The sequence below is a fragment of the Ailuropoda melanoleuca genome, chromosome 3 (assembly GCF_002007445.2).
Source record: "Ailuropoda melanoleuca isolate Jingjing chromosome 3, ASM200744v2, whole genome shotgun sequence".
Taxonomy (NCBI): domain Eukaryota; kingdom Metazoa; phylum Chordata; class Mammalia; order Carnivora; family Ursidae; genus Ailuropoda; species Ailuropoda melanoleuca.
Genome location: NC_048220.1, coordinates 54514735 through 54541953, shown reverse-complemented (window position 1 = coordinate 54541953; position 27219 = coordinate 54514735). Strand labels below are relative to the sequence as shown.

General features: G+C 34.8%; 2 protein-coding genes across 12 annotated transcripts in view; both read right to left on the bottom strand.

The window, feature by feature from the left end:
- Window positions 1-3086, bottom strand: part of CMYA5 (cardiomyopathy associated 5) — a 92349-nt gene extending 89263 nt beyond the window's left edge. For both annotated transcript variants that reach the window (XR_004624110.1, XM_034656429.1), the window contains exon 1: window positions 248-3086. Coding sequence is in view for 1 of the 2 variants with exons in the window: in XM_034656429.1 (XP_034512320.1) it covers window positions 248-396 (149 nt within the window). In the remaining variant the exon portion in view is untranslated. The remainder of the gene's footprint in view (window positions 1-247) is intronic.
- An 81-nt stretch (window positions 3087-3167) lies between these two features.
- Window positions 3168-27219, bottom strand: part of TENT2 (terminal nucleotidyltransferase 2) — a 73055-nt gene continuing 49003 nt past the window's right edge. For all 10 annotated transcript variants that reach the window (XM_019796380.2, XM_011220974.3, XM_034656431.1 and 7 more), the window contains 5 exons: window positions 26045-26088; window positions 18364-18500; window positions 11365-11456; window positions 6184-6263; window positions 3168-4626 (listed from right to left, as the gene is read on the bottom strand). In XM_019796380.2, coding sequence (XP_019651939.1) covers window positions 4552-4626; window positions 6184-6263; window positions 11365-11456; window positions 18364-18500; window positions 26045-26088 — 428 coding nt within the window. In that variant the 3' untranslated portion in view covers window positions 3168-4551. The remainder of the gene's footprint in view (window positions 4627-6183; window positions 6264-11364; window positions 11457-18363; window positions 18501-26044; window positions 26089-27219) is intronic.

Below are 27219 nucleotides of genomic sequence, written 5' to 3'. Positions count from 1 at the left end.
AACTTCGCTGCTGCAGGCGGGCCTGTCACTCCAGCTGACAGTAAGCACCGTCACCTTCAAGTTCCTTACCAAGGCAGCACCCCCTGAGAGAAAGTGCTTAGCTCGGCGGAAACGCAGGCAAGCGCTGAAAAAGAAAAGGGAAGCGTGCGGAGTCTCCGCGCGAAGCACCTGCCCTCGAGGCCGCATTTCCAGGCCCGCGGCGGGGCGGGCGCCCGGGCTGTGGCCTGAGGAGAGGGGCGCACGCTACCTGGCGTCCGGCTCCTCCTCCGACTCCGCGGCCGTCTCGTCCTCCTCGCTCTCCGACTCCTCGTCGCTCTCCAGCCTTCGGGTGGCCTCCTCGTCCCCGTCGGAGCCGAGGGGACTCTCGGCGGCGTAGGTGCTGTCGCTGCTCGCCATCGTGCCTCTGCCGGGCCGGAGCCAGAACCGGAGCTGGAGCCGGAGCCGTCCGCGCGCGCCTGGTGTTCTCCCTCTGACTGCGTCTCTGGCCCCGGCCCGGCCCTTCCCAGCCCCGGCGGGCGGCTCGGGTTCCCGGCCCCGGGGGCGGGCTAGCCCCTAGACTTTAAATAGAAGGCGTCAAAGTTTCGCCACCGAGCTTCTGGGGCCCGGGCTCAGCGAGTTCTCCTCTTCCCCCGCGTCTGCCAACTTCCCCCCAGCCCTCCCCAGGTTAAGCAGATCCCTGGCGGCCCTTCGGGCAGCTCTTGATCACCACTCCAAAGCGGGGCAGGCTCCAGCCGCACCGCGGAGTTGAAGGGAGAAAAAGCACCCAGCCCCGCCTCTCTTCCCTCCAGTGTGGCTTTGGTAGGCTGTATGTTTGGTGCCCAACTACTTGATGGACCATTCATTCCAACCAAGTAACTACTTACCGAGCAGAGCGCCTACTAATTCAGGCACTCGGCTAAGGTCTCACTTTCATTACCCCTTCACAATTCTGCTGTGGTAGGTTTAACTGCAATGCTGGTTCTCTAAATCAGAAAACTTAGGTTCAGAAGAGCTTGGGAAGCTGGCTGGCTCGAGGTCTCCTGTCTAGTGTAAGTGACCCAAAGGGAAACAAAGCTAGGTCTGCCATTTTCAAGGGCCCAGTTTTCAACCATTGTTCGTTCATTATTGGCTTTTGTGTTTGCAAATCAATTAATTGTGTATTATCTCCCTCAGTGGCCTGTAGACTGTTCAGCCAGGGCATTTTTATCTCCCCTAAAAACCTTCAAGAGAAATAATTTTCCTCACATTGGCCAAAGTCTAAGTTCTGTCTGAAACTCAATCCAAAGGCCCCAGTCTTGGGTTGGATCATAGCATGCCCGAGCTTAAAACCCCTCAGCAGCTTCCCAATGCTTAAGGACTAATGCCCAAGCTCCTCAGGAAGATGAACACTGGATGACAATAGCCCACATTTGTCTGGTTTCTTCTTTACAAGTCAGGATTCCCAACATTTATCAAGTCACACCACTGTGGCTTTATTTATACAGTTCCTTCTGCCTGAAAGGTTTTTCCAACATTTATTTACCTGGTGACTCCCCATTCAAGATCACCACCTTTCTCTGAAATGCCCAGGTTAAGTTCAATACCCCTTTCAGGTTCCATTATTCTATATTCAAATTATGCTTGTGTCTCTTTCCCTCAGTACACTCTATAAATTTGTTACTCATCTTTTTACACACCATCCTGATCTCTTACAAGCCCAGAACCTAGCAAAGGACTTAGCACAGAGTAGACACTTAATGAATGTTGCCTGAAGAAAATCAGACCTGCTCAGTACATAGGACAGATAAAGATCTTTTATAACAGTCTTTTCATGATGATGATTTAATGGCTAGAATAGCTAACATTTATTTTTAATTACAGCAAATTCTATTCACAGAATTGTTAAATATGATGAACATAAGTTAGGTAATATTTACCAGTTACACTAGCTTGTATGTGTGCATTAAGTCAGTGAGCAAAGAACTACAGATAGTTCAGATACAGTACAGAAGTATCAGCTAGTGTGTATGGGAAGGGAAGACAGAGGAGTGCAGTCTTCCAGGGTTCTTTAAACCAGGTTCAGCAAGTTATCATCTTAACATGTGCTAGGCTTATCCAACCAATAATCCCAAATGACTGCTCACCTAGGACAAAAGGAATTCAATCATAGTTGTGGGAATCTGTTGGACACTAATCAAAACTACAGGTAGTTGCTGTATATTCCCTCCATTTAACTCAAAATTTATTGGGAACACTAAAGTCAAGATTCATTTGCAAAGATTCTGGTTCAAACCAATCCAAAATTTAGAACTGCAGTACAGATTACACAGTTTTAATTTTCTAACACTACCTTCCTAACAATGCATGCAAATATATAGAAATGGCCACATCAATACAAACAGAAAATAAAAGAATGTACTATTCATCACACAAATAATTCAAACAAAATAATTTAAAAGTCTAAAAAATTCCCTCATATATTCACAGCCCACTTATCTGACATATTTGTCCATCACAAGGTACATAATCTTAGGCTTCAGTCTATTGATTTAGAAATGGGTATAAATTTATTAACATTAACTTCTTTATGTGTTACGGCAAGATAGATAAAAAGTAGCAGCAGTAAGATGGTGCGGCGGCGGGGGGGGCAGCGTGGCACTGAGCGCTGAGAAAACAGTGGCAATAAAAGAGTCCATACCACGGTAAATGAACGCTAGGGCTTTCTCAGGAAATGCGATACTGTAGGGGCAGAACGTCCTACACACTTCCACATCCCTGAGAGCTACACAGTATTACCACAGAGTACTAGGACTGTTTTTTATTGTTTTTAATGATTATCGGAGTCATCACTAGAATATTAATTATACTCAATACATTCTGATAAAGAAGAGTTGCACAGTGTGTATTTTAGGAAAATTTCCAAGAAAAAGAATTGGATGTGTAAAGCTCAATTTCCTCAAAAGTGTTAAACATAAGTAAACTAAAAAATTCACCTATGTGGAAAGCTTTATTCCTAATAATGCCTGAGAAATAGGGTGTTGATGTAGTTAGCTGACTTAACCAAGAATGAACTCAATTCTGAGATTCTCTGTATAATCTATATTATCAAGCATAAAAGTTCGATTCAGTTCAGTTCTAGGTAACTACAGCCTCCATCTCATCGCAAAAGTAAAGACTAGCACAGAAAAAAAAAAAAGACACACCAACAATTTCCATATATAAACTTTATTCCATTTGACATCATACAAAAATTTAAACTTAAAGAAGAAAATGAAAATATGCACCTTTACAAGTCAAAGAAAAGCAAAAGTCTTAGCATTTGAATTGGTCTGCAAAAACCCCAAATACATTAGAGGTACAAACTGTGCTACAGCAGGTCTAAAAGAAGTTGTACACAGTCTTTCTGAAAAAGTTAAAATCGTTTTCAAGATTACTTTTCATATTTAAATGTACAGGCACCGACCAATTTACAAATATTTACATAAACCAAATACAACCTTAATAAACACTGCAGCTTTTTTTTTTAGCAGCCACCACTACTTCATGTGGAAAAAAAAATACTAAAAAAAGTTATCTTTACAAACATTAAGCTTTTATTTATAATAATTTTATGTCTTAACTAAAACATTTTATAGTGGCTTACTGCCTAAAAATTCCAGTTTAGATTACAATCCTATAATTGTATACAGAAAAAATCTGATACTATCAATAGGATATAATCTCAACTTTGATCTTTCAGTTTCTGCTGTTTCATGTCACAGGGAAAATAAAAGCAAGAAAACATGAAATAAAGTAAAAGTGCACAATGCACTGAACTATCATAAAGCACAGGGGACTTATAATCTTTTCAAACTGTCTACAATGAACGAATTCTTTAAAACAATTTACTAACTGCTGAACAATACAGAATTAGTGCTCATATTACTACAGTGCAAAATGTACTGTTCTCAACAAAAAATTTAAAGCAATCTCAAGAGTACATCAAAAGCACGTGAGGTACTAATGAAATGCTAATATAGACATACCCAAAGCCTCAGTCTATCCTGGTGAGTCAAGTGAAGACTTAAGGCAATTGTCCAGTATTTCATGCCTCTGCAGTGATTTCAGTGAAATAACAGATTTTATTTTGCTTCAAGTAACTGAATAACTGGCTTGAATCTTCACTTTACTAGAATAGACAGGCAACAAACTATCTACTGTACGTTATACATTAAGTATGTATGAATCAGTCCTTTCCAAATTCTACACATCTCTTCAGTATTAGCATGTGGTATAATTAATTGAAGTTATATCAAAACCTTTTATTTGTTCAGATAATTCCCCCAAAAATATTTTATCTGATCTCCTGAAAATTCATGCCATAATATTACTAGTCAATGTAAACATTTTCAAAAATACATCTTTAAATCAAAGGGTTTTATTAGGAAATGTCATAATAAAATATGCAATCTTTATATAAGTATGTCCTCTTAAAAATAAAACATGAAAACAAGAACAATTAAAAAGAAACCATGATGGAGGTAAACAAAATGCATTATGATGTTACTATTGTTCTTTATTTCTCAGAAGATTTTATTAAGAAAGAGAGGCCAGTTATCTTTTCAGGATAGCAGCTCTTAAAGGTAGTATACTGTTCAAATCTCTTTTGTTTTTCAATCTGTGCCATGACTGGGAGAGAAAGAAAAATCATTCTTAAAACACAAAATATAAGAGGAACAAAAGACTGAAAGGAAAGTTACTAGAATATTAATAGTGGTTCTCTCTAGGTGGTAAAATTGGGGTAATTTTTTTCTTTGTGTTTTTTATCTCCCAAGTTTTAACATAGTAAAAGTATTGCTTCTGCCATCAGAAAAGGTTATTTAAAAGCCCTATACCTGTGTGATTCCAATTCATTAAAAAAGAAATGGACATGGACGTGGTACAAAAAGATACAATCGACAATATTAACATTTATTCACAGATTGAAACAATTTCATCTATAACAGCAAGGTAATTAAGACAAAACTTTTGGGTTTCAGAGGGTGTGAGAAGATTATTGCATCTAGTAAGCTTTTCAATCAAAAATAGTATTATAGAGGGAGTAAATCTCTAATAAACCACTTTATACAGTTTTGAAAAAGAAGAGTAAATATAACTTGCAACAAAAAAAAAGAAAAAAACTGAAATTCTTACTCACAGGCTAAAAATCTGGTTCACTACTTGGAAACTGCATATCTTTACAGTTTATTCTCACTTCAGTTGTTCAATTAACTGAAAGTATTGGTTTTATAGCTAATCAATCCTAAATGAAAGCTTACCCATCATAATCAGAGTTCATGCATCAACAATGTAGCAATGCTATTTTTGAGTTCTCAATTTGTTCTGACAGACAAAAATATTCCCTCTTGGATATTTGTTTTGCCCTGCAGAATTCCATTAATTTAAATTTTCTAATCTGGCTGGCAAACTGAGAGGGCCTAATGTGGAAGGACGGCTTGTAATATGATACACTTGCATTTTTAATTATCATCAAAATAAAGTCCACTGTATGTCTAATGAGAAAGTATTCCTCTGAAATGACATTCACAGTTTGCTGATCTTTTTCTTCAATGAAGCATTCTCTCCTAAATGTCTCATAGTATATATTTCCATCAATGTGTTTCTACACTGTACTGTGAACTCCTTGAAGAAAGAAACCACACCTAACAAAATCACTGATGAATCAATTCATACTGTGGATTAAAGAGCTAAATAATAAAAAGCAGTTTATACGCATGCGGCTGAAGTTTATATATACAAAATGCGTGTGTATACAAACACATTGATTTTTTTTTAATTTCTCAAAATATAAACAAAGATAAAAAGGTCTCAAGTTCACTGTTACGGTGGGGTATGCAGAAGAAAAATCATGGAACAAACATCAGCTTTCTTCTAAAGCTACACTAAGTTCCTTTAAATTTTAAGGAGAAATGAGTCTGTTAGGTTTTACTCACTCAAACTGAGAGCTTAATTGGCTCACTAAGGAAATGCTTATTACTTCCATCAAAGTAAAAGCCATGTGAACGAAAACAGACTTCTCTGAAGAGAAGTATGTCTATCTATCAGGTAATAAATTCCCTATTATGCCACATTAATGACTTCATAAAACAGGAACTAGGGCTATTCTGTCCTATTATATATATTTTTTCATTTTCAAAGCATACTGTTCCACTAATGTTTCTAGAGTTAATCTGATACATTATTTACCTTTAAAAATTGATCCTTGATCATGTCAAATTTCTGCTTTTCATGCACAGCTCTGGCTGTATTTGTTCCATCAAAAGGTTCTGCAATATTAAATATACATATAAACAAGAAATTATTAAAATTAGAGCTTAAGTTTTTATATTAGATTGAACTATATGAAACTGCCAATATTTGATGACAGTTTTTAACCAACAAAATAGCAATTGCATATTGTGAAGCCTAATCTCTTATTAGATACAGGCATATAAAAATAGTTTTATTATGAACTGTCTAATAAGGTAGATAGAATTCAAGTGAGAGGGTAACTAAAAACAAAGTCATCAGCATAGGTATGTCAAGTCTAAATCACAAAAGTAAGACTTAGAATCACAGAGGGTCAAGGACCTATCCCTACCCTAAGGGAAACAAAAATAAGTTAAAGAAAAAAGAATTATCAAAAAGAATAAAACACTATACACAAAAAAGGTGCTCAATGTCAAATACCACAGAAAGGTAATTTTAAATTTAATTTTAATTTGAAAGATCTCAGATTTGTCCAGCAGGAGAAAGGTCACTACTTTTGAAAATAGAGGTTTAATACTCCTGAGGATAGAAAACAGTGCAGAGTTATGGTGTGAATAGGTGGTTTAGAAAAAGATACAATGAGTACAGTAACTTGTAGGAAAAATTTGACAGTGAAAGGAGAGAGAGAAACAGGAGAGCAAGCACAGAAGACAGGAAAAAAAGTATTGGTTTTTATGTGTGTGTCTCCAACATTACCTTCCACGTCTTCACCCCCACCCCACTAACCCTTCACCCACAAGGCAGGAGAGAAGAGTCCATATATAGACATAAGGAACCTGTATAGAGAAGACAAGGAAACTGAGGATGCTACTGAGAAAAGAAAGATAACTAATGGCATTAAAATGAGATGAGATAGCTGAAATAATGCCAAGAGTAGGTAAAAATTACTAGAGTTTAAGAATTTTGGCACTGGGGGTGCCTAGGTGGCTCTGTCAGTTAAGCACCTGATTCTTGATCTCAGCTCAGGTCTTGATCTCAGGGTCGTGAGTTCAAGCCCTACACTGGGCTCCACGTTGGGCGTGGAGCCTACTTAAAAAATAAAGAATTTCGGCACGGTGAAAGAGGCGAAAAAAGGACTTACAAGAGCCAGTAGAATCAAGAGTATTTTTCAAGGGTGAGAAGAGCTATGTATGCTCTAAAGCTGAAAGAGAATTTGACGAGAGAGAAAGAAAATGGAAGTTGCTAGAGGGAAGAGATGCAATTTAGGGGAAAGACCTGGAAAAAGTGTGGAAGAATAGGAAATCTGATGAAGAGGTTAACTCTAGATTTATCACATAATCTAAGCAGACCCATAATTTTAAAAAACTCCTTTTGTATATACATTTTTGATTGCTTAAGAAGGCTATTTTCAAAAGGAGTTTATTGTCACAGTATAGGCATACTCTGTTTTACTGCACTTCACTTTACTGCACTTCACAGATACTATGCATTTTACAAATGGAAGGTCTATGGCAACCCTGTGTTGAGCAAGTCTAGCGGTGCCATTTTTCCAACAGCATTTGCTCACTTTGTTGTCTCTATCATATTTTGGTAATTCTCATAATATTTCAAACTTTTCATCATTACTGTATCTGTTACAGTGATCTGTGATCAGTCGGCTTTGACGCTGTTATTATTGTAATTGTTCGTGGGCACCATGACCACACCCACACAGGATGGCAAACTTAAGAAACGTTGTATGTGTTCTGACTGCTCTACCCAGTGGCCACTGCCCCACCTCCCTCTCCTCAGGCCTCGCTATTTTCCCTGAGACACATCAATATTGAAATTAGGCCAATTAATAACCCCACAACAGCCTTGACATATCCAAGTGAAGCAAAAGGAAGAGCTGCATATCTTTCACTTTAAATCAAAAGCTAGAAATGATTAAGCTTGGTGAAGAAGGCATGTTGAACACCAAGAGAGACCAAAAGCTAGGCCTCTTGGACAAGTTAGCCAAGTTGTACATGCAAAGAAAAAGTTTCAGTGGTCTGGACAGAAGACCAAGTGGCCACAACACTCCCTTAAGCCAAAACCTATTTAGAGTAAGGCCCTAACTCTCTTCAATTCTATGAAGGCTGAGAGAGGCGAGGAAGCTGCAGAAGAGAAGTCTGAAGCTAGCAGAGGTTGGTTTATGAGGCTTAAGGAGAGAAGTCATCTCCATAACATGAAAGTGCAAGGTGAAGCAGCAAGTGCTGATGTATAAGCTGCAGAAATTTACTTAGAAGATCTAGCTAAGATAATTCCCGAAGGTGGCTACATTAGCCAACAGATTTTCCATGTAAATGAAACAGTCTTATATTAGAAAAAGATGCCATCCAGGATTTTCATAACTAGAGAGAAGTGAAGGCCTGGCTTCAAAGTTTCAAAGGACAAGATCACTCTCTTATTAGGGGCTAATGCAGCTGATGACTTTAAGTTGAAGTCAATGTTCATTTACCATTCTGAAAATCCTAGGGCCCTTAAGAATTATGCTGTATCTACTATGCCTGTGCTCCATAAATGGAACAACAAAGTCTGGATGACACAGCACATCTGTTTACAATATATTATTTTAAGCCCACTTTTAAGACCTAATATTCAGAAAAAAATTCCTTTCAAAACATGACTGCTCCTTAACAATGTACTTGGTCACCCAAGAGCTCTGATGGAGATATACAATGAGATTGTTGTTTTCATGCCTGCTATCACAATTTCCATTCTGCAACCCATGAGTCAAGGAGTAACTTTTAAGTCTCATTACTTAAGAAATATATTTTGTAAGGCTATAACTGCCATAGATAGTGATTTCTCTATGGATCTGGGCAAAGGCCACTGAAAACCTTCTAGAAAGGATCCACCATTCTAGATGCCATTAAGGACATTTGTGATTCATGGGAAGAGGTCAAAACATCAGCATTAACAGGAGTTTGGAAGAAGTTGATTCCAACCCTAATGGATGACTTTGAGGGGTTCAAGACGTCAGTGGAGAAGTAACTGCAGAGGTGGTGGAAACAGCAAGAGAACTAGAATTAGAAGTGAAACTTGAAAATGTGGCTGAATTGCTACCATCTCGTGATAAAACTTGAGTGGACAGGACCTGCTTCTTGTAGATGAGCAAAAAAAGTGGTTTCTTGAGACAGAATCTATTCCTGGTGACAATACTGAAAAGACAACAAAGGATTCAAAGGATTAAAAATATTAAATAAACTTAGTTGATAAAGCAGGGGCAGGGTTTGAGAGAACTGACTCCAATTTTGAAAGATGTTCTGTAGGTAAAATGCTCTCAAATGCTACAAAGAAATCATTTGTGAAAGGAAGAATCGATGCAGCAGTCTTCACTGTTGTCTCATTTTAAGAAATTGCCAGAGCCACCTCAACCTTCAGCACCATCACCCTGATCAGTCAGCAGCCAACAACATCAAGGCAAGAGCCTCCATCAGCCAAAAGATTACAACTTGTTGAAAACATAGATGATGGGTAGCATAGATGATGGGTAGCATTTTTAGCAAGTGTCGTTAAATAAGACATATACTTTATTTTTTTAGATATAATGCTATTGTGTATTTAACAGACTACAACATAGGGTAAATATAACTTTCATATGCACTGGGAAACCAAAAAAATTCATTTGACTCGCTTTATTGCATTATTTGCTTTCTTACAGTGGTCTGGAACTGAACCCACAATATATCTAAGGTATGCCTGTGTTTTTTAATAGCATAATGCCATATGCCAAGCTATTGGATCACATCACACACAGTACAAGTATTTAATATTCAAAAGAACACAAGTAAATAAATAATATACACCCACTGTGCAATTTAACCAACCACCAAAGCGGGAAATTTAATTTCATATTCACAAGCTCTTAAAATGTTGCATATAAACCAAGATTAAAATATTCTAAATTTGATGTTTTCCTACAAACACTGAACTTCACACTTTATTCTTTTTTAACCTCAAAGTTTACAAAAGTCTTCAATTTAGCATCTTTGAGAAAAGTTTTGCTTCTGGAAGTCAATCTCCCTCCAACTCAAAGAAATATTCAACTACACGTACATTAATTTTAGAGAACAGATTATCTTCAGGGCATTTAATTTTTAAAGTAAAATAAATTTCTACTCATAAAAATCTAGCCTGCATTAAGTATCAATATTTTAATTTTAAAAGAAATATATTTTATCTCAATGTAAGAATCATCACATAAAGATAGTATTTTCTTCAACCTTAAGTCATGAAATTGAGGTTCAATCAACTACAAGGAGGAATGCATAAAGACTGCTCAAATATTATGAAGAAGATTAAATGCCTAAATTCATATTTATTATTTTTTACAGCTAAAGAATTAAATTATTTTTAAAAATTTAATGAAAATACTCAGCCATTAAAAAAATGAAATCTTGCTATTTGTAACAATGTGGATGGAGCTAGAGAGTATTATGCTAAGTGGAGTTAGTCAGAGAGACACAAATACCGTATGATTTTACTCCTATGTGGAAATTAAGAAACAAAATAAATAAACACAGAGAGGAAAAAAACAGAGAGGCCAACCAAGAAACAGACTGCTAACTACAGAGAACAAACTGATGGTCGCCAGAGGGGAGGTGGGTGGAAGGATGGTTGAAATAGGTGCTGGGGGGGCGCCTGGGTGGCACAGCGGTTAAGCGTCTGCCTTCTGCTCAGGGCGTGATCCCGGCGTTATGGGATCGAGCCCCACATCAGGCTCCTCTGCTATGAGCCTGCTTCTTCCTCTCCCACTCCCCCTGCTTGTGTTCCCTCTCTCACTGGCTGTCTCTATCTCTGTTGAATAAATAAATAAAAAATCTTAAAAAAAATAAAATAAAATAAAATAAAAAAAAAAGAAAGAAATAGGTGCTGGGGATTAAGGAGGGCACTTCTGATGAGCATCAGGTGTTGTATGGAAGTGCTGAATCATTGACTTCTACACACCTGAAACTAATATTACACTGTATTTTAACTGGAATTTAAATAAAAAGTTGGAAGAAAAAAAGAAGAAAATTTTACAACTAAAAAGACTTGTAAGCCAGAACATAAATGTATTACTTTAACTGAAATACAAACTGGAATTATTCAAGTAATTCTCTCAGTACCATGGTGATAACCGGGTGGTAAATAAGTAGTTCTGGGAAAATCTACCTTCTACACAGATGTATTTATTTCTCCATTCAATACCATCAGGCCTGGGAATGGCTTTGGCTTCACGAACTGAAATCATTTGACTGTTCCAGCTACAAGAAGAAAAACATAATTGTGTTAACTATTTTTTTAATTTTCCTTTTTATTGTATTTGTTATATAATGCTAAGTCCCATTCTAATTTTCTCACACAATACTGAAACTTGCCTTGACCCTCAGCACCACAATCCCTATTTCCCCTTCTCCTTTTTTCTCCACAGCACTTATATTCTAACAATTTGCTTATTTAGTATGTTGTTTATTCTATGTCTCGCCCAAGCAGAATGAAAACTCCAAGATGCGGATTTATGTATTTTTTCACTGTTCAAATAGTTTCTTAGTATAAAGCAGGCATTCAATACATACTTATTGAATAAATGAAGTAATATGAAATATAAGAAAGTGTAAGCAAGCAAAGAACGTCAAAATTATGTTCACTGTTAGCACCTCAGTAAGGATTTTTTATTTCTTGAGATGCAATCTTGTGTTGTTTTCTGCTATCATTAAATAATTTTTGTTTACTGCATGTTCACTTGTATGATTTGGGAGAAAATTTTACACTTATCCAAGAGAAGCCAGTAGATGCTCTTTCACGAAAAACTAATACTCTATGAAAACATACTGTTATTGCTATATAGGAGATGTAGCTATTAACAGTAAAGTTATATGCAAGTAAGACAATTTTTTATCAGCATCTCTGAAGGTAAATTGTTCAGTCTTTAGTATGTCTAACCTTACACTCTATTTTTTAAAAATTTCTTTACAATTATAGTAGGTACAGTTTTCTTTTTCTCAAGGAACACTAAAATGTATGACCATTCAGCTTGTATGAAAGAGACAAATGCATCTGGGAAATAGTTGATATATCTTTTTTCAGCCATATTTAGCTTTGTCCACCATTTCATTAAGAATAGAAAGACCAAGGTTTGGGACCTTCCAACTCCAACACTTATCCTACCCTTCCCCTATTTATCAGATAAAAGAATCCCTAAGAATATAACTGAGGGTCCAATATGGCATTTGTTTCTGGAAAATGGATTAATCTCTATGTTAAATATGCAAAAAAAATCGCATCTTGTGAAGTTTGATAATTAAAAAGGATCCCCTCAAAGTATGATTTTCTATTTTTTCTTATGAGGAGTACAATTTAGAAATACTTTACAGAGACAACTTTAAGTTCTTTAAGAATACATATCAGAATTTATACTTTTTAAAAACTAAGTGGGTTATCAATGAGAAACCGTATTAATTACAGTAACATGTTTTAGATATTTCACATACAGCAGCTCCCTTATTATGAACTCCAAAGAGAAAAGAAGTACGCTGCTCTGTTGGTCCAAATGTGTTTCCAAAATTTTTTTAAAATAACAACCTAGGGGTGCCCGGCCAGCTCAGTCGATAAGTAGAACATGCAACTCTTGACGTTGGGGTTGTGAGTTCAGGCCCCACACTGGGTGTAGAGATTTCTTAAATTAATAAGTAACTAATAACAATGTCAAGGGGAGAGTTATATAACCACATGCCTGAACCCAAACGTGATCACAGCAGAATTATACTTTGTGCTACTTTACTTTATACCACTTAAGATATATTTCACTAACGAAATGAACTTTTCTCCTGAGACTACTTGTTTCTCACTGAACTTCTAGGACAGTTGAATCTGCAATAAAATTAAAACTGGAAACACTATGTTAAAAAGGGATAGACTGATTTTTTTCTTTCAGACAAGTTTAAAATCTTGAAATACTGTACCCTGCTATTAAATTACAATTTTTACTTTCTTAAATCACAGGATTTCCTCCTCACCACCATACCTGTATGAAATCCAATCCTGAATTTACGTTACATGCCAATACCTGGTTCTAAACTGGGTCACAGAAATATATGTGACATACCAATATTCACTTTATCATCCCTAACCAGGTATCATTTAAGCTTCAACCTATAATCAACCCAAATAATGCAGTTATTTAAGTGACTGTATCACCTGAAGTACTTCACAGAGAAAAAAAAAAAATTTAAATCACTCTTATTCAGGACTGACTCAATCTATTGCATTTTCAAAGCACTTTTAAATATTCCTAAATTACTAAATATTTGAAATCATAAAACCTGATATATATAATTTATATACTATTTTTACTCTTAGAGTTGAATTTAAATGTAAAATTCAAATGACAATTTAGAAACATTTTCCCTAAATATTTCTTTCTTTAAAACAGGCCCTAAATTAAGGGGACTTTTATCATACCATATTTTTCTACCATAATTTGTTTGCCATGTAAAAATCTGTTACTGTCACTCAATAATTAAAATAAGATACAGTCTATAGAAGAGGAATGTATCAGAAAAGAACAAAGAGCCAATACTGGGCTTAATTTAATCTAAAATAGATTTGATAATATATGATAACCATTTGAATATAAAACCAATGTAGAGTTGGTAAGATGTTTGCATCTTTTCTTCAGTAATGATAATGTACTGCTACTGATCTATTAACTGTCTTCTAGCCATTCTTTTTGTGACTAAGTATTTTGTGACTATTTTGAAATAAATACTATACTTACGTTGGAACATTACAAACAAAAATTTAAGTCCAACAAAAAAAGTCAAAATTATGGGTCTGAACTATGTGGCTATATATTATACAAGACTAGTCAAATTAAGTGAACAAATATATACAGTTTCGTTTTATTATTAAGGGCTGGGAAGCAAACAAAAAGAAAATGTCAGGGATTTCAAACCTCATAAGCAAACAGAATTCTGCTCTAATCCCAGAGTTTTTTGTTTTGTTCTTCTGCCTGACCCTTTTGTCTACCTGACCCCTTACATGCTGGTGTCCATCAGGGCCTTGCTCTTTCAATCCTCTCCTAATGCAACAGTACCCCTTCCAAGCTTTAACAGTTTGATGTTTCTTTTCCAAATCCTTTTTTCCAGATCTACCTTGCCACTAAGCTCTAAGACAATTGTTGCAACTAACAATTGGAAACTGCGACCTGGATGTCCTACATGCATCCCTGCGCCCACATTTTCAGGACTGAATTTAATACATTTGGTCCATGGTCAGTTATTAAAGTAACTTGCTTGCATTCCCCTCCCCCAACTCTCTTACCCTTCTTGCTGCACTCAACTTAGTTGGTTGAAATACAACCATAATTAAATCTTTGTCTACGTCAATCCTTTCCCCTGCAGCTCAATGTGGCTGGAGAAAAGTATGCAACCATTCTGACCTTTAAATTCATGAGAACTTTAAATTCACTTTAAATTCATGATGACTCAGCTTAAAAGGATCCTAAATGCTACTACCCACCAAACATACTATATTTCCACAGTTAATTCACTCCTTTACTCTCCTACAGGACAATTCATACTTTCCCTCATTTTTCAAATTTCCTCCCTCACAATGATTGCCAGGTGATAGCCATTCTTCATTTCACCAAAAAAACTAAAGCAACCAAAAGATAATTTCCATTACCTCTCACCACATCAACTCACTGGCATTCCTTTGAATCCATATACTCCACTTTTTCTTATTATTATTAATGCATCATATGTGCTACTATCCCACTTGTGCTCTAGATTCCAACCTTTCTTGATTCAGAGAAGTGTATTATTCAACAATTTACTATCTTTTTCTGGTATCATCAATTTTGCCATCAAGATAGGTTATTTCTCCTTTCTAAAAACAAAGACTCAACCCCACTTAACTCTCCAATTTCTACTCCATTTTTTCTGCTCCCCTTTACAAGTATATAAAGTCTACATATTACTAGTATCTGTCTATACACTCTCCTATCTGTATTTAATTCGTCTCTATTAGCTCTTGAGCCCATACCAATGAAGCTTTTTATCCCTATTTTTCCACAGAAACTGTTCCTGACAAAGGTCCAGTGGCCTCCACATGGACCAATGTTGCAATGGTCAGCTTTTAGTTCTCATCTTATACTTGATCCATCAAAAAATGTGACACAGATAATCACTCCTTCCCCCTTGAAACATTTTTCCTCCTTTGGATTCCAAGACAACACATTCTATTGGCTTTCCTCCTATCTCAATGATCCTTCTTTTATAGACTATAAATTAGTTCCTTTTTATCCCTAACCTCATGTATATACAATTTATTTGTTTAATGTCTACCTCTCTGTACTACATACTACAATGTAAGCTCCATGAAGACAAACACTTCTGCCTGTTTTGTTAATTGCCATATGCCCAGTGCACAGAAAAATAGCTTGATATATAGTAGGCACTCAATGATCTACTGATTAAATGAGAGGGAAAAAAATCAGAGTAAGAAAGGAGACAGTCAGAAAAATTGGGCCTTTGTAATTTCTTTCTTTAAAAAATGTATTTAAGTATGCAGGCATGCATTTTTAACACAAGGGATATGAGTAGCAGTAATGGCATGTGATTAAGGCATCCAGGGAATAAGCAGGATTACAAAATAGGTAACCTTTTAAGTTTCCTAGAATCTCTAGTACCTAGTGTAAGATATTAAAATTTTAATTTTTTTTGTTTTGTTAAAATACAAAATGATTACATTCTGACTTTATTTTTTCCTAGTTTCTCTGAGCAACCTGATGCTTTTTTTATCAGTTCCCTGCTCCCAAGTACAGTTCTAGAAGCCTGGCTTCATTTGAGAAATTTCAGCAGCAAGGTTTAGGAGAAAGCCTCATGTGAGTGAAGTAAATAAGAAAATCTTAGTAATTTTTAAATGGCCATACAAAATTCCTGCAACATTTACACCACATACTCAAGCATCCCTTAACAAGCACTTAATTCTGTCTTCAAGTAAAGAGAATTTTTTAACTGAATGTCTCAAAGTTCAGAAGAAAAATCCTTACAAACATTTCTAACAGCTGCTAGAATTCCTTTGCACAGCACCTAGTTCATTGCCATGACTACATTCTTGGCAGCACTCCCTACAGTCAAATTTCTGAAAATAACTGGAATGAAACAACAATACACTTGACAAATGCACTGTATGATGAAAGAAAAGGTGAAGATGTCTCCTAGATCATGTATCATAGTGAAAACAAATGCATCCAAAAGCTCAAAACCTCTTTCGAAGTCTCAGCATCCTAGCCAGGATCAATTGGCACAACTAGCTAGTTTCTGTTAATACTAAACTAATAAACAAACCTGTTCATCTACCATTTTGTTTCAGTCCAACAATGCAGTTAACTTTCAAGGCACTGGTATCTAGATGCTCTAATCCTAAACTATACACGGTAGAAATATACCTTTTTTCTATGAATCCTTTTCCCTCTCTGCAAACTTCCCTAATTTACGATAGAAAAGACAATGCGAATATATTCTAAAAATTGAGAATGTGGTTTTGGAGTCAGACCTGAGACTGAATCCCAATCCTCTCATTATCTAGCTGTACTGCCATGGGCAAGTTTCAAGTACACAAATTCCCTAGGCCTCACAAGCAGTTACTATGAGGATTAAATGAGATAATACACAAGAATCACTCAGCGTACTGTAGGACACTAAGTAAATACTCACGAAACATCAGCTATTGTTACTGCAGTATCTTACAAATCCTGACTCTAGAATAACCTTTACAGTGTCTTATAATCTTAAATCTTTTCTCATCTTATAAATGAAGGCTCCTTCCTTTCTATCCTTGTTGCCTGGACTTACACTCTGGTCCTAGTCATCTTTAATGATGATTATTATAACTTCATTCTTATTGAACTACTTTCCCCCAGCCCTTTTCCTACTTTTTTTCTTAACCTGATTTAGTAACTTTTAAGCCATCTTAAGGATCTTTGCAACGTGTCTATAACCTTACCCTCTGCTTCAAAATTATTTATTTATTGCAAGAATTTTTCAAGTACCCACTCTCTAGCACTGGGCTAGGTAATGGAGATACAACTGTAAACAAAACAGACACAGTCTGGTGAAAGCTTTGCTTTGAGGAATTTAAGTAACAGTACTTCTTTCATGCCCTATGTTTCAAATCATCTCCTATGAGTCAAGTTTCTTTAGAGCTACTACCTCATAGCAAATAAGGCAATACCAACACTGCAGTAAAGTACCATAGTTAAGAGTATGAATTTTGCAGTCAAAACTATCAGAAATGCTCCCCCTGACTAGCTGTGTGATTTGGGGCAAGTTTCTTCACCTCTCTGTATATGTGCTTCACTGGTAAAATGGGCATGATATAATATCGCATCATATGGCTACTATGTAAATGAGAAGATACACATAATCTGTTGGGAACAATTTTTCCCAGCTCGTAATAACAATTTATAACAAATGCTATTATTATTCCCCTCTTCAAATCTTTTCAAAATGGTACCCTGTGGTTAATGTACCCTCCTCCTTTAACTCTGTAAAACTGCTAAGTCCTTTCTCTTCCCTACACTTCAAGCTTTTTTGAGCTGCAATTCCTAACCCCACTCTAACTGGACTTCAAGGACTCCCTTAGGAATGTTCAATTAAGTCCAGTCTAATTATTTACACTGTATAGTGTTCCATGTTTACATGTTACCCTCAGAAGAAAGGGCAAAAAAAGGAAAGAGTATTCCTTGATTTTTATATACTAACACAACTATTCAGATATCAAGCAGATCTTTTTCCAAGTTTGTCTTAGCTGTGTTTTTTACTATAAATCTTAACTTCCCAAAAACAGATGTTTCAAACTATACAGCACCCCTACAGGGCCAACATAAACATTTATCCAGGCCCTACTATGAAAAGAGGGAGCTAAACATAAGGCAGGATCACTACTTAAATCAACTAAAACTGGGCTAACTGAACTATCATTTTTCATTAGATAGGAATATAAAATCAATTTAGTTTCTAATAATTAATCATTAGATATTAAATTTTATAAATTACACATTTCTGGACAAGTTTGGAGCACTGAAATGAACAAACACAGCTTCTGACCAGAAGTGTAGCATTCACATATGTAAATGAATAAAATAAAATCTAATGTTTCACTTACTCAAATTCTGTAGCATAATATTTAAGAAAGCCCAGTAAGAGGTCCCCAAGGTTTGATTCATTCTTCGAGAGGTAAGGAGGAACATTACATGGGGCTTGATGTACAAGGTGCAGCTGTATAGCAGGACTAAAAGATTCCTGTCAGAAAGAAAAATGGGGAAATATAAAGCCATTTAAAACAGAAACTAAAAACTTTACAAATCCTGATCTAATGCTCTCTGAAGAAGAGAGAAGAACTCTTCTTTATGCTGGCAGTTTGGAAATTCGAAGATTTTCTTCCACTAAAGATTTCACCGGTGTTTGCAGTATGCCAGAAAGTACCTAAAAAACTAAGACATTCTAAACCCTGGCTGAGATATATCACTCATTTAACCAAGTGGATCCCTATAGTAGCAAGAGATGTTTTAACTCATAAATAAATCCTCACTGTACATACCAAGATTTCATCAAATAACATACAGATTTCTTTATAAATGTTCCTCCTTCTTAAGTGCCTCTACAAGGAGCAGGTGTACTTTATAAAGGTTATTATCAAGCACAAGGTAAGAGCATTTTCTAACTGCCACATAAAACTTCTCTTAGAGGCCATAAAAGTAACTCATATATGAATAGTAGTTACACCAATTTTAAGATTTTTAAAATTTTGTTTTATTTTATTTTTGTATTTTGTATCTTAATGGGAAGAGAAGACAGACATTCAACATGAATGGAACTTGAAAAGACAGAGAGGGCAGGGAAAAGAAGACAGGAAACTAAGCAACAAGCAATATTCAGCAAACTTTTACCACAGTATTCATAAAGGAAGGTATTATTTGCTTGTAATCCACACCCAAACAACACACATATCAGAAAGAATACTAATGGGTACTTATTCTTTTTGCATAAACTATGCCATTCATTTTCATACCTGATCCTTCTTCTATTAGCAGCAAGTTCTGGCTCTAAAACATACTAAATGAACTACAGAGATTCTCAAGTAATACATATCCAAATGTTAGAAAACACTCTTTTTAAGGTAATTTGCACAGTTGCCAAGATACTTGGTTTTCTACATTCCCCTTTGCCATCAGAGCAATAGATTTTTTTTCTTTTTAAGGCAACTGGTTAAGGGATGACCGCTATTAAGGTTCCCAAATACCTAACAAATCAACCTTGGGTTTACAGATATCAGTTCAATTAGTAATCCAACTTTAAAAAACAGAGGCTCCCCAAATAACTAAACTGTAATACAGAGAAATAGGATAGTGGATCTAGTTAAAGGTAATCCTCAAAAATCTTCGGGAAAAATAGCAAAAAAATAAAAAATTCCCTCCCCTGTCCTATTACCTAAAATTCTATCCATAATTTTTAACTACCAAGAAGTGATTACCTTTCTTTCAGAACACAACCACAGTTCATAAAGCTGATACTCCTAAACTTCAGACTTCCCCTTACACTTCTAGCAGATTTAGTATTATATTATGAGACAAGTAGAAATCTAAACTGTCTCTAAGACTAGGGGGAGTTAGGAAAGAAGTCTCAATCTATAATAAAGAGTAGAAGCAGAAGGAAGAGCAGGCATACTGCCTCTACCACCCTTTGTCTTTTAATTGTTAAGTGTAAAACTGGACTTAGGACAGTATTTTAAAATGCAAAATGTCAATATTATTTTCTGGCTAATTTAACAAAAAGGTATAACCTGAGTTCAAATGACAAGGAAGAGGGGGTCACTGTTTAATAGCTTCCACTCTGAAAGCTTCTTAACTAATTTTGACTTCTACGACATACCACAGTAAGCATTCAATTTATTAACTGATACTAAAATAGAGCAGTCATTTTCTTATCTTAAGTCTAAACCTATTTTAAACCTCTCTTAAAATTTCTATTTTGTTCAATAATTAAAGAAAAAGACCGGCAATTGTAGATTAACACTGAAGAGTTGTGAGACCTACTCTACTAAAACGATGAATGACTTTGAACCAACAATTTGATCAGTCTCCTCTTAGTGCCACAATGCTTTTTCATGGTCATATACTAAAGGGCCATGTCATACATACTACATACTGGGGGAGAACTGAAGGAGAAATCCAAACTTTAAAAAAAGGGGGGGTCTAAAAGATGCTATGAGTTAACAGAAATTCCATTTAACCATCAGAAATCCCCTTTTTTGATCATCATTAACATTACAGAAAGATTCTCTGCTTCAAGAAAAGTTTCATCAAAGATTTTTTTTTAAAAAGGAAGTTCCCCTATTACATATGTACTTAAGAATAATATACATTATTTTGGATAGGATATGGGTGGGCAAAACTTAACCTAACATATTAGAAAACACACAGACCAATTCAAAAGCCAAAGCAATTACAACCTAAATCCATGGAAACCCAATTTAACTGATACAATGTAACATCTATTTCTTAAAGCATTTGAGGTGGGGATTACTGACACTTATTGCTCTTTGTTTTTAATGTGGGGAAGACATCTTTATTACTTTTTAAGGTTATATCTTATTTGGGGCCTCTAATAACCAAATCTGTAATGACTTAATCCTGAAAACATTTTCCAATTGATATTTAAATGCTAACATTTTTGAAGATACGTATCTTCCTTTTCTTCCTTCAATCAACACCAAGTTAAGAAAAATTTTAATGAGCAACCCCTTGAAAAACAACTGCAAAGTCTCACTTTTTTGCTCATACAATTGTCTACCAAAAATGATAAAAACATCTTTTGCCAAATTCCATTATTTTCTGATCTATGCCATAATATCTTACCTTCAAAGTTTGAAATTTGGACAATTAACCACTTTCTGGAATACATTAGATTGGCTAAACTTTCACTTGATAACTGTTCTTTAAAAAGATACATGCCTTAGGGGCATCTGGGTGCTCAAGGTGGGCAGCCTTCTCTTGATTTCCACTCAGGTCAGGATCTCAGGGTCGTGAGGTCAGGCTCTGCACTCAGCACAGAGTCTACTCAAGATTCTCTCTCTCTCTCCCTCTCTGCCCCTCCCCCTGCTTGCATACACACTCACGCTCTCTCTCTCAATAAATTTATTTCCTATTTTTTTAAAGATTTTATTTTACTTTAGAGAGAGGGAGTGGGTGAGTGGGATGAGAGGCAGAGGGAGAGAGAGGGGAAGCTGACTCCCTGCGTGGGGCTCCACACTCAGCTTGAAGTCTACCTGAGATTCTCTCTTTCCCTGTCTGCCCTGCCCCCGTGTGCGTGCATATGCACAATCTCTGTAAATACATACATAAATAAAATATTTTTTTAAAAAAATACATGCCTTAAATGAAAGATGACTATTTTCTACCTCCAAGCAAGCAAACTTAAGTTACATACTATTCTAACAATATGAATTGTTAGGCCCTGGATATAAATGTTGAGGAAGGTCTCAAAGAAAAAAGATAACTGATAACAGAGCTTAAGCAGAGTTCTGGCTGAAAAGAGAAAGAGCTAAATGATAAACTGAAGTTCTACTAGGCTTTCTTAATTGTATGCAGATTACCTTGATCTGGTAATAACATGTTAAAGACTGATCATTAAATTCTTTAAATTATATATGCTTTTAAAGTTTTTGAAAGCTTTTTCTGAAAGCTTTTAAAGTTTTAAAGTCAACATAAGTATCAAAAAGCAGAAGTATTATAATGAAGTAGTCAAAAACATGAGCTTGGGAGTCAGATCTAGCTTTGAAACCTATTAGCTATATGAACTTAATCAAGTTAGTTTCCAAATGTTCAGCTTCTTCATCTATAAGAAAAATAACAGTACTCATAGAACTGTAATGAGGATTAAGTGATACTTTACATATGCTATGTAAAGCATAGCAGCAATAGTATTACCTGTATATTTATTATTTAGTATATGCCAGGCATCATTATTGTAACTGTATAATTCATACAACTGTATAATACAACAATGCAGTATGGTTACCTCCTGAAAAATATATTATTTCAAAATGAACTTCCTTATAACTTTAAAATGTAAGTAATATCAACTTTAAAAGAATGTTTTTTTATCATTAAAACACACTTAACCAAAATTTTTAAATTTGTCTTTTCAAAGGTATTCATTTATAGCCTGTTTTACATAAGTAAAATCCTTCATCATATTATATTCATTTTAAAACTGAGGGGCGCCTGGGTGGCACAGCAGTTAAGCGTCTGCCTTCGGCTCGGCGTGATCCCGGCGTTATGGGATTGAGCCCCACATCAGGCTCCTCCGCTGGGAGCCTGCTTCTTCCTCTCCCACTCCCCCTGCTTGTGTTCCCTCTCTCGCTGGCTGTCTCTATCTCTGTCAAATAAATAAATAAAATCTTTAAAAAAAAAAACTGAAAAAAGTTGCTATATGTGTATACATATTTATATTTGTAAAATTTAATATATTTTCAATATATAACTGCACAAAAGAACTTTACATTCTCAGAATTCCTAATCTCATAACTATAAAGATGGCTTTCTGAAATATGAAGATACCATTAGGGAAAGAAACAAATATAAGTTGTCTCATAAATCTCCACCTAACATAAATCTAGGTAAATCTTATAATATGCTCACATTAAAATAAAGATCCCTTCAAAAGCTTAACCTAAGTTTATATATTTAAATTCTCTCAACTTCATTGCTTTAACTCAATAGTAAATATTTGCTATCACTCATGTTGCTTTTTTAAGTCAATAAGAATTAAGTAGTGATAATAATGCTATATTATGATATAGCTTTTGAAGATAAAGATATGGTTATAGTCTTTCATCCCTTTCTTTCCTAATTTTGTATCCGAACAGAATTGAAACACCATACCACTTTTAAAATAAATATATTACCATAATTTGAGAAAATATGAAAATAACTTTAAAAACCATAATACACTGAACAAATGTTATTCTATTCCAAAGTTTTTATTCTACTTTTTAATTCTACTTAACTCAAAATTTAAAAGAACCCTGTTCCTTTGTAAAGTAACAAAGGTTTTTTTTTTTTGTTACTATAAAGTTTTAAGTCATTCTCAAACTTATTTATACAAGCTGAAATTTTGTCATACATGTTGTTCTTAAAGAAAGGTGTATCTGTATAGGAACAATCAGATATACACAAATAAAATGAAAAAGCAACAGAAACTAGATGAAATGATATATAAGTGAATACTACTTTCATTTTGTCTTTCTTAGGCAGCACAGAGTAACAGAAAAAATATCAGTTTCTGGATCCATAATTTGTGACTATACAGCTTGAATTAATAATGTAACCTTCCTAAGACTGAGTTTCTTCATCTCTGAACCAAAGATAATACTAATTATACTAAGTATAATACTACATTTGTTTAGGATTAAGATAATATATAAAATTTATAGAGTGCTGACATAAAAGAGATACCAAGTAAGTGACAGTTAGTAGTAGTAATAAGTAAGTTGATTTGTTTGTTACATTAGATGGACCGCTGACAAAAGTGCTCTACTGATCAATCAGCTTACAGGTTTCAGATAAAATTTAAAATCCTGTTAGAGTGGATAGTAAGTCCTTACCCATGTAAGCATCAACCTTATAGTAAAGATAATGTACTTTAAATATTTATGATAATGTAATCACACCTGAAAGTATATTAAGACATTCTTAAATCTAGCAAGTCTTGCTATTAGTATTTTTTAAGGCCTTGGGGCTGGACTAGTATTAAATCTATTTCCCTGTTACAGGTATAAAAATAAGATTATTAGCAAAACAGGGATGGAGAGTATAGGATGAGAGACGGTGTATGTGAGAAGAAGTCAGGACTCTGTCACGGGGGAAAGCTAGATAATGAGAAACATGAAGCAAAAGTTAAAAAAAAAAAAATGAGGGGCGCCTGGGTGGCACAGCGGCGTTGTGGGATCGAGCCCCGCATCAGGCTCCTCTGCTGGGAGCCTGCTTCTTTCTCTCCCACTCCCCCTGCTTGTGTTCCCTCTCTCGCTGGCTGTCTCTGTCTCTATCAAATAAATAAAATCTTTAAAAAAAAAAAAAAATGAGGCTCTACAAACTAGAATATAACAGTAAGAACCTGGGTATCTTATGATAAAAGCAATACGTCCGTTCTGTTCTCCAGCATAGTGCATTACGCTGAGATTTCATTAGTATTTTATATTAGTAAAAAGAGTTCATGCAACGAAGGTTTTAAGTGAGATTTCTGTAGAAGCGTGTTCCATACACAATAATAGACTCTTTAAAGGATAAGTTTAACTATTAGACGCTTTGTATGCTGAAAAATATACAGTTCTTTCTATACTGAAACCTAGGTCTTAACAAAAAAGTTGAGACAAAAAAATGAAATAGTAAAAACCCAGTCATCATCTTCAACCTTTCAGCATAAGCTAAAGAATCAATACTTTATTGCAGGGAGAAAATCATTCAAGGATAAGGCCAAAAGTTCAAGTTACTTTTATTTCTACACTTTCTGATGCTTTCATTTTCATAATGTTTATGAAAGCATAAATTCATTGTAATAGTTCTTCATAATAGCAGAAATTAGTTTTCAAAATGAGGAAGATAAGATATCCAGGCTCCAAAAGATTCCTATAGATGGTGTCTTTACCTGATCACCCATCACAAACTGGGAAGCCCCCATACAGCAAAACTCTATTACAGTGAACCTTTTATTATCCAGCACCTTGCATGTATGCATTATGATAATAGCCCATGTTCAAAAACAAGAACATCAGTTCTTCTCAATTATCAAAGATTAAGTTATATTTAATTTAGATTCCAGGTCAGGTAGATTTGTATTTTGTATGATACAGACAGAATAAGTATGTCCTTCGAAAACTGATCACTCAAGCTAGATATTACATTTTCCAATTTGACTATTTAGTAAGTTTAGAAAACAGCTCTTTTTGTAACTTTATAAAACTAACAGGTAAAAATTATACAGTTTCAGAAGGTTAAACATTCTAAACGGATAGCTTAAATATTATTCCCAAATAAAACCAGGAATAAAAACGACTATGAAGGAAAACAGAAACAGCAAGACTATAAAACAAGGAAACAGAATTCTGGAAGAAACACAAAAAGCTGGAAAAGAAACAACAGTATAAAAGATTGTGAATATGCATATTACCTAGGTTTTTCTCAACTCAAACTGAGTAGTACCAAACTTTTCCTAGTAAGCACCCTTTATTAATGCTTCCAATTAACTTCAGGAGTCTTAATATTATACACACAAAGAGTATACTAATGTTACTTCTTTTGGTGTATTACTTGGTAAAATCAAATGAAAGATAAAATGATTATCTAATTGTTCAAATTCTTAATTTTTTCCACTGCTTTCAAAGTATATATACTGAAAACTTCTGAGTTACTAACTAAAGAAATGCTATAAAACTGTATTTAAAAATAGCATGAAGAAAACTAGAATGAGCCTAACTGAGCCTTGACCAACTGAGTATATTTAATTGCTGTTAGTGATAATCATGAGCATCATGTGAAAAATTCTACCATTTACACAAATGACCAGACTGTCTGCCAATAACCAAATAAAATACCACAGTCTTCAAAAAAAAGTATATGAAATATTTTTAATATGTTAGTGGCCAACTCCTCAGCCTATATAGAAAATGTCGTCATATACTTAGAAGGTAACTATTACACCTTTTATATTCACATTAATACTGCATAATATAGTTCCACATATACTTGTCATAATATGTATTATAATAATTTATAAGAAACACTTACTGGGTAAATTTTTTGGATGGATGGAAGGATGGGTTCAGGTAGGGCTATAAAAAAAAAAATTTAAAGCTTCCGTGATTCACATAATTCATTTTACAAAGCAATAATTTGTCAGCTACACCCTAGGTATAAGGGTTTCTGCTTAAATTCAACAGTTTCCATGTATTTTGTGAATTAATTCTGATCCCTAAAAATTTAAATTCCATATATATCTAAGTTGATAACGTAAGGTTTGTTAACAAACTAAGTATATTTCTATGTAAACCAATGTTCCTTACATGGTGTTAGAAAAATAGGCCATCAATGGACACACAATCGTTTGGTCCAACATCAGACACACACATGAAATAAGCAAGACAAGGATTGTTCTACAGATATTGAATGAACATTGTTAAGATGGATGTAGCTATCAAAAAGAAAGTTTTTAAATACAGCCCAATGGTACTGTATCATGAAAGAACAACAGCTGAATCATAATTGTCCCTTTATTTTTAATTTCTTCTAATAAACAATAATACCAAAATTTAGAAAGTTTCAGGAAATAGAGCTATTGGGAAAAAAAACTGAAAAAAACCTTCAACTTCAAAATTTTTAAAAAGAAGCCTCACCAAAGTTTAGAAATATAAATCAGGATATTTATACCAATTTGCTATAAAAAATAAGAGAATCATCATCTTCTACGTTACTTTCTTTTTAATTGTCATTCTTCATTCTCCAATAGTCACCGAAATCCAACCTCATTAAAGGCATTAACAGTAATTTCACATCATTATAGTAGAAACGGAATAATATGAAAAGTGCTTAATAGTCACAATTTAAAAAACTATAAAACACAATGTCCTGAGTATGGTAAGATATAAGATACAAGTAATGTATTTTCACGATTTCTTTAAGATTAAACACCAAATATAACACTAAATGATAAGCTATGTATTTAAGAATTAGAAATACATTGTATATAATTAAGTAAATTCAGTAACTATCATTACCTTTAATTTGAAATTTACCAAAAACCTTTTTAAATGACTTCTGGAATACATTAATATACATATAATCAACCATTATTACCAACTTACATAATCTCCAACTATGATTATAAATGTATAAATTCCTATTACATAGTATTTAAATTTCTCTTCTATATCATGCTTCATTCCCAAGTTGAAATTAGAATAAAA